The sequence below is a fragment of the Pocillopora damicornis genome, chromosome 9 (assembly GCF_964200805.1).
Source record: "Pocillopora damicornis chromosome 9, jaPocDami1.2, whole genome shotgun sequence".
Classification (NCBI taxonomy): domain Eukaryota; kingdom Metazoa; phylum Cnidaria; class Anthozoa; order Scleractinia; family Pocilloporidae; genus Pocillopora; species Pocillopora damicornis.
The window spans coordinates 3,403,348-3,411,151 of record NC_142678.1 but is presented as its reverse complement, the minus strand read 5'-3'; the positions used below and the strand labels follow the sequence as shown (position 1 = coordinate 3,411,151).

The window sequence follows — 7,804 nt, the reverse complement described above, 5'->3', positions numbered from 1 at the left end:
GTAATTGAGAAAATCGGCCGAAAAATTGATTATCAGAGCACCAAGAGGACTGAGAAGTAATGAATTTTACAGAACTTATATATTTGATTAAGATTATTTGCTCGACCAAAAGAGACATTTATTAGCTCCGTGACTTTACGTTTTCAACCAGGGGCTGTTTTGTTCGCAACTGGAAATGAACTTTTGAGTTTGTTGACCCTGCTTGCTCATTCGACAGGACGGGTAGAGAGATGACGCACCTTGCTTTAGCGCCCGCGATCAATGAGGGCGTTGATAATACATTCTGATTATGCGCCATATTTGGCGGCCGATTTCGAAAATGGCCGCTACGATTTCCCCTATAAATATATGGATACATGCTGTTTGAAGACCTTTTGCGTCCATTTGCGGAGATATATATCCATTACCATATCTTTACATCCCCAGATAGAGAGGCCATGATATAAGGCAGCAATAAAAGCGAAATAAACTCACCAACTGGGGAAGTGAACGACACATCATCTGCTGCGACTATCATAGAGAGGGAGTTCGCATGTCGTCTTTGTTTTCCATCGGTGAGGACGAGCTGGACCTCGATGATGAGGTGAGACTTATATGTGCGATTTTTTTAATCATCCACGCAAATAAATTTCTGCGTAATATACGACATGCGGATACTCTAAGCTGTTTCTAGAGAAGAACAAAACTAAGACAAAATTATCCTTTCCATAACGTTGCATTACCAAGTCAAAATAAGAAGAAAAATAGCCAAATTATCTCCTGATAGAACTGCAAAATCGTTTGATTCGGGATTGAGACGAATACTTGGCTTGTGAGGGAATAGTTGTCTGGGAAAAGGTTAAGATCCATTTAGTAGGAAGTATATACATGTCCGACAAGTAGATATAATCAACCTTGCTATCTAAAAAGAGCAAGGTATAATGAAGGTTTTGATTGATTGACTGATTGAGGGACTGAGGGATTCAATAATTTTCTGCTTTAGTAGGAATTTAAAGAATAAATGTTCTTCTGCAGTCAGAGAGTACTTGGATATAATGTACGATTTCCTTACATGTTCATTAGGGCCTTTTATTTCCTTTTAATTTTAGGATTGTTTGTTAGCAGTATGCAAGGGAGAGAGCACTGTGGACTCTATTGCAGATAATTCTAGGAAAAATACAAATTCAAACCAAAACCAGCCATTTACAAATACAAAAGCACTCTTGAGGACAAAAGAAGTGGAGAATTTCAATAATTACTACTCACTGAGGCCATTTGAATCCCTCAATAACCGAGACAATTTTGATAGAGTTGTTCAGAAGAACACACATGTAACTTCCATAGAACGACTACACAAGGGTGCATCTTTTGCAAACACAACAGACTGTCAAGGGAATATTGCTGCTGCAGTGGGTAATGGATGTACTGAACCCTTGGCGAAGAGATTTGCAATAGATCAAATATCAGCATCTAAAACTCTGTCTGAAAATAGAACCAGCTTGTCATATTCAATTAATGCACCAGCAGCCCAGAACAGTTGCAGTTCCTCCACATTCCTGCATCATGCAGCATTGAGAGATTCTTGTAATTTTGGACAGCAAAACTTTGGATCTAATTCAGCATTGCTTGAAACTGGTAAAAGAAAGGATCTTTCCCATAATGACTCTTCCAAGTGTAATCTTGCTCCAAGCTTCTCTACCAAGAAAGGAATTCCTGGAGACAACCAGGGTTCTTTGAACAGTCTTAAAAAAGTACCATTTCATGGTAGAAATGCTACAAATTCTGTTACCAATACTTCTGCTTTACAGCAGAGATGGTCCCCAAGAAGCTCACCTGTAATGAATAATGAAACAAAGGGTTTTCCTAAGCAAGTGAACAGAACGAACTCACCATTGTGCAACCAGTCTGTCGGGAACATGTCCTTCAGCCTCAACAAAGACATGATAGGGAATAAAGCCCCTGAAACTCCTCAGATGCGCAGAACTTTGGAAGTTGCAAGCCTTAGTACACCATTCACTCACCAAACTATTACACCAGCTGTAGGCAAGACAGATGCAAGAACTCCATTTAGTGGCAAAACCCCACAGGCACGAAAATTTCCAGGACCCGCTGGGCTTCTACCAAAACTGGTAACTAAAATCAAGAGATTTAACTCAAATTGGGTTAATGTAATAGCCCATTTTTGAATTGCTGTTAGCCTCATTTTCAAAGCCAGTCCATGTGCATCTTTCATATGATTATAAATTTTCATTCACATGCAAATTACACTCATTTTCTTACAAATGGTTGAGCATTAGGCCTTGTTTTGAAAAAGTGGTTAAAGGTACTTCAGAGATAAGCTATGCATTTATTTTTACATGTAGATGGATGATAGGTGAAACTAGTAAAATTCTGCTCGAAGGTCTAAGGAGTTGACAGTATTTGAAATTATTTCAATATTTGTTTGTCTTCTGATATCCTTATTGTTGCCTGAAGTAATGCTTAAAGGGCTGTCATGGTGACATGACTGCTCCAAGAGACTTCTCAGGGACCCTTCCCATTTCATCTGTCAGGGATGAGTTAAAAAGAACTCATGTCTACCAGTATAAACATACCAGTGCACTGTATTTATAATGTATGTGCCAGTAATATTATAGTGACAAAAATTTTTATTTTGTTTACAGAGTCCTGGTCAAAATCTGGATGATTCATCTGTTGTCTCACCACTTCCTTCCATGAGAAAAAAGTCTCCAACTGAAAACAAAGTGCAAGTAAGCTAATATTAGTCTGATATTTACAATGGACCTTTCAAGCTTTATGTGCATGAAGTAAAAGTGTGCCATAAATGTACATTTTAAAGTGGCCATGTGTCATACCAACACTACTAGGGTGTTATTTTGTTCTGTAACACCTAGCATATCTTTCTTAACTTATTCATTTTTTTACTCTTAAAGGCTTCTCAGTCAAATGCCTTAGAAGATGAAGATTTTAATCATGATCCATGGACTTTCATGCACCAGGAATTTATAAAAAGTAAGTATTACCAGTGTTTAAAAAAAGATATATATTATGTACAATTACTTGTATTGTAGGTAATTAAAAGGTACTCTGTGCCTTTAATTTTGCATTTATCAACTTTCTGTGGCATTGGGTCAATACCTCTGATGTCCTGCTCATTCCAAACTATATTCATCCTTGATAATTTGGTTTTATCAGAATTAAGTTGATAGTGTAAATTGGCCACTGTAACAAGCTTCTAAAGCTCATGTTTCAAGCATTAGCCCTTTGTCAGAGCAAGTAGAGGAATTGTGGCTTTTGTGTTTTACACATTGTTTTTGCTGGGAACACATGGTAACATGAAAAAACTTAACAGTGAAAGGTGACTTGTATAAGGCTGGACAGGTTGACATGAACCAGTAAAGAAAAAGCTGTCTGGCTCTGTACTTGTGTGGATTTGTTTACTTTTTCAAGCATTTTCCAAAAACGTCAACTCTAATTGTGGACTTGAAACATGAGAAAATATGATGCATTTTTTGATCAATTTCTCCATCATAGATGTTCCAATGGCAATGAGATACACCATTATCAAGGTTTATACCGAGGTATGTTTTATCTACTTAGCATTGTACATTCACATCCACACTAACATTAGTCAGGAAACAAAAGAAAGACTAATTGCATAGGCACCGGAGTTGTGTTTAAGTTTGTTGACAGGTGTCAAGAATTAACTTGTAATCCTGGAAAAACTTGCAGTTCATGTCACTGAAAAAGTTCATGTTTAACTTTCTAAATTGGGTGGTAAATGGCTTGAACGAAGGATTATATATTTTGGTCCCCTTATTGCTGTCTTTAAGCAAAGAAAAACATTTTAAAAGAATGTGAAAAAGCTTAAATAACTAGATACACAACTACCAACTCATTTAACTCATCCTAACCCAAATAACATGAACAGCAGAATATATTTATACTACTAGTTATGTAACAAATTAGGGAATAAAAGGTGATCACAATAAATTCTTTACAAGTTAACAACACATAATCGACACTAAGCTCAGGTCCTTTTTACAATGAACACCACACCAATCTTTGAGCTGCACTGTAGTTCTGAAAAGGAATGTCGTCAGTGACAATGATGGTCCTTGTTAGTCAATCAGTTAATCAGACATGGTCTTGACAAAGATGATGATTACATTAATTCTGCAACTTTAGTACCCTTAATGGTTAACTCATTTCTTGCAGGCAATTCAACAAAGACTTCACCATGGCAAAGTGCCCTGCCTCTGTGCTCTGGTCAAGGCATTTTCATTGACAGAAGCAGATGCTAGTGTTTTGCTTAAAGATCCCACAGGTAACATGCAGCCATGTTCGTGGATTGGATTTTATGTTACTTGTTGTCTTTAAAGCATTTTAAATCAAGGGTTGATATTTTTCCAGGAAGGCATTGTGTGCAAATTATTCATACATTCACTTTGCAGGTGAGATTCATGGCACCCTACATCGAAAAGTTCTTGAAAATTACCAGACTGAACTGGCACCTGGTGCAGGCCTAATACTCAAACATGTGAGTATTAAAAAAACACCTGGGTACTTTATTAACCCTTTCACTGCCAAGATCTGATCCATAATTCTTCCTTCTAGATTCAACACATTTCCTTGTAATTTGGTCAGTGAATTTGGTGTTAGATCAAGATAACAACTTCTCCCTGATAAGTTTGAATATTCACATAACCTGTTTGCCAGGTGATGTATGGACATTATCGGGAGAAGTTTCATGTTAATCACTTATGGGAGTTAAAGGGTTGACAAATATAGTATCTGTATGAAAGTTATGATAAATTAGCAAATGTGACTTGGTAAACCCTACCCTCCTTCTCTCCTCCCTCTCCCCCTCCCTCCCTCCCCCTCCCTCCCTCCCCCTCCCTCCCTCTCCCTCTCCTCCCTCCCCCTCCTTCCTTCTCCCTCTCCTCCCTCCCCCTCCCTCCTTCTCCCTCTCCTCCCTCCCCCTCCCTCCTTCTCCCTCTCCTCCCTCTCCCTCCCTCCCTCTCCCTCCCTCCCTCTCCCCCTCCGTCCCTCTCCCCCTCCGTCCCTCCCCCTCCCTCCCTCTTCCCCTCCCTCTCCTCCACTCCCTCCCCTCCCCCTAAAGAGTCCACAAGTGCTTTCTCTCAATTTCTTTTCTAAAACTTTTTTTCCAAAAGTTTGAGTTGCCAAACTCAGAGTGTGGCTCAATTGCAAGTGCAGCATATCTGCCAGTGTTTGCTGTGTTCCTTGTAGCTTTATTAACTATGGTCTAATGTGGTGTTTTTCTTCCCTGGTGTACAGGTGTCTGTGTTCAGTCCTGCCCCCAGGAAGCATTATATCAACATAACTCCAGGCAATATTTTACAGATCTATCCACCTGACCCTCAGTACATTAGTAACAGCCAAGCTCTGGTTAGTACAAACAACAAAGGAGAGATGAAATCTTATAACAGGGTAATTTAGTTTTATCAACTGAGTTCATAACGTAAATTGGCCGCCGTAAAGAGTTTCAAAGCTGACGTTAAGAGCGTTAACCCTTACCAATCGCTCTGACGAAGGGCTAACGCTCGAAATGTCAGCTTAAAATCTCTTTACGGTGGCCAATTTACGTTATTAACACAGTTAATAATACTTAAAGTTACCCTGTTACACTCTCCCACCGAATACCCCTATATTCATTGAAATCTTATAACTTTTATTTAAGTTCGCAATGACAGTTCTTCCCAAGCTTCTGCTCAGTTGGAAAGTTATTTGCATGATTATAGTAGAGTGAAAATGTAGTTACTACCTTCATAATGATTGTAACAGCGACATAAAACACTTATTCTTTAAGTGTTGACAGAAGTGCACTGTACATATATGCAAGGTTTAGATTTGCTGTGATTGTAGGGATGTTATTGTACTAATTATTAAAACCTTGTTTAGGCCTCTCAGTGCACGCAGAAAGAGAACAAACAAGATCAACAAAGGTAAATGATTTTTAGGAAACCACAAGCTAAAAAGCTGTAAACGCTGTTATAATCCTTCCACTCAGTTAGGCCTCCCTCTCTGATAAGCATCCTCGTGCGAAATTTTAAGCTCCAGTCGCGCCTGCCCTCGACTACAAAATTGCTGACACGTTGATCTTTTCAACCCCCTTATTTGGTACATTTAAAGTATTTTTGAAACTGATACTTAATGACACAACTACTCAGTTTTTTTTTTTCGTTCTTTTTTAGAGCGATTGCGCTTGTTAAATTTTTAGCACCCATTTGAGGGTCTGCAACGTAGACTAGACGCCCTTTATAATTAAAATTTTTTGGCAGGGTTCTCATAGAAGATGAGAATATTAGCGAAAAAGAGGAATGTGGTTCTAGTAAAATGGTGAATACCTCAGAAGAACAGACGACTGTAACTACAGAGCACGAATGGTTTCAGCAAGGTGAATCAATTTTTACATGTTGACAAAACAAAACAAAACAAAAAAAGCACAAATTAAAAGTGTCCCAGGGAGCAAGTTCCTAGGACCCTGACCAAGAATCTTGTATTAGAATTTCACCAAAGTTCTACGAAATTGCTCTTTGAGAGAATGGCCATGCCCTTTGTTGACTGGAGTGTCGCGATGTCTTAGCTGAATGATCTAAGGGAAGAACTACATTATTAAAGTCTCGTTTTCTGAACTGTCACCGTTGACAGATGTACCACATATGTAAACATGTTTGAAAAATATTTTTGGTCCAAGGGCGAAAAAAAACAAAATTAAAACTTTTGGTCATATTGTTTATGAAGGTTTCAATAGCGCCTTCGTCTGGACCATTTAAAAATAAATTTCTTCTATATGGTCTTTTTGTGGCCTGTTCATTTTACTGGTGCTTTAATTTTGTTCGTTTGTTTGTTTGTTTTAGATTGCATGGATGACCTTTTGGAAGGCCTTGACGATGACGAAGATTTTCTTGACGAGGCATTGCTCTTGTAGAAGTAAGACCTGAATTTGTGCAGCAGAGGTACACAGCTGTATCGTTTTATCTTGCAAGGTGAAATGGTTGAAAATTGTCTCAAAAAGCCGGGGAAAATTTCCAGTGTCGTAACTTATATAACTTGTATAAGAGTTACAAGAGACTGAGAAATGGGAACAGGATTAACCCTGACTCAGCAAGTGAATGGCGTTAAAGGGTATGGTATGATGTGTAAGAGGTTGTGATAGTTCGTTAGTCAGAAATACCTCTAAGAGCTTACTGTATACCAACTCGATGTAAAGATCACGCCAATATTATGGGCCAGCGGTTTTCTCTGGTCTAATTTTTAAGAAACAGTCACGTGTTCTCCTAACGTCTCTTTCTCGACGAGGTGATAGTTATGCTTTCCCGTTCGGTTATTCCTCAAACATTAGACAACTCCCGAGTTCTAAAACCCTCACTTTTGAAATGAGGCTTGAAGCAAAACCTTTCTTTTGAAAATGATCTCGATCTCTCGAAAATGGTCTGTTAACTGTCCACGAATGAATGCCGAAGACCTTCACCGTAAAAATACTTTAACGTAAGCCATGTCATACGTGAAAAATAAGAATGTTATTGAGTGTAGGTATCCAGAATGATGAATTAGAAATAAAAAAATCCAAAGAGGAAGTATTATTTGGAACAGAGGTTTGAAAACTTTTATGAGATGAGGACTTAACTGGAAGTAAACCTTGTATTATTTGTTGTACCATGATTTAACCTTTGTGAATAAAGGAATTTAGGAAGAGAAAGGAGGTTGAGTGTTGCTGGTGAGCCTTTGTCTTTCTGAGCCAGGAAGTCTCTTCCAATCCTTGACGGTATTTAGATAGAAATTTATTTTAACCAAAGCAGAA

General features: G+C 38.4%; 2 protein-coding genes across 2 annotated transcripts in view; both read left to right on the top strand.

Annotated features, from left to right (window-relative positions):
- LOC113684249 (general transcription and DNA repair factor IIH helicase/translocase subunit XPB) overlaps positions 1-7,804 on the top strand; it is a 167,137-nt gene that overhangs the window by 34,892 nt on the left and 124,441 nt on the right. The window lies entirely within an intron of this gene.
- On the top strand, positions 290-7,702 carry LOC113684258 (uncharacterized). The gene is made up of 11 exons (XM_027201602.2): positions 290-583; positions 1,089-2,108; positions 2,643-2,729; positions 2,913-2,991; positions 3,514-3,560; positions 4,198-4,306; positions 4,434-4,519; positions 5,278-5,388; positions 5,902-5,945; positions 6,282-6,397; positions 6,861-7,702. Exons 1-11 carry the CDS (start codon positions 533-535, stop codon positions 6,929-6,931), a joined length of 1,821 nt encoding a protein of 606 aa, XP_027057403.2. The 5' UTR covers positions 290-532; the 3' UTR covers positions 6,932-7,702.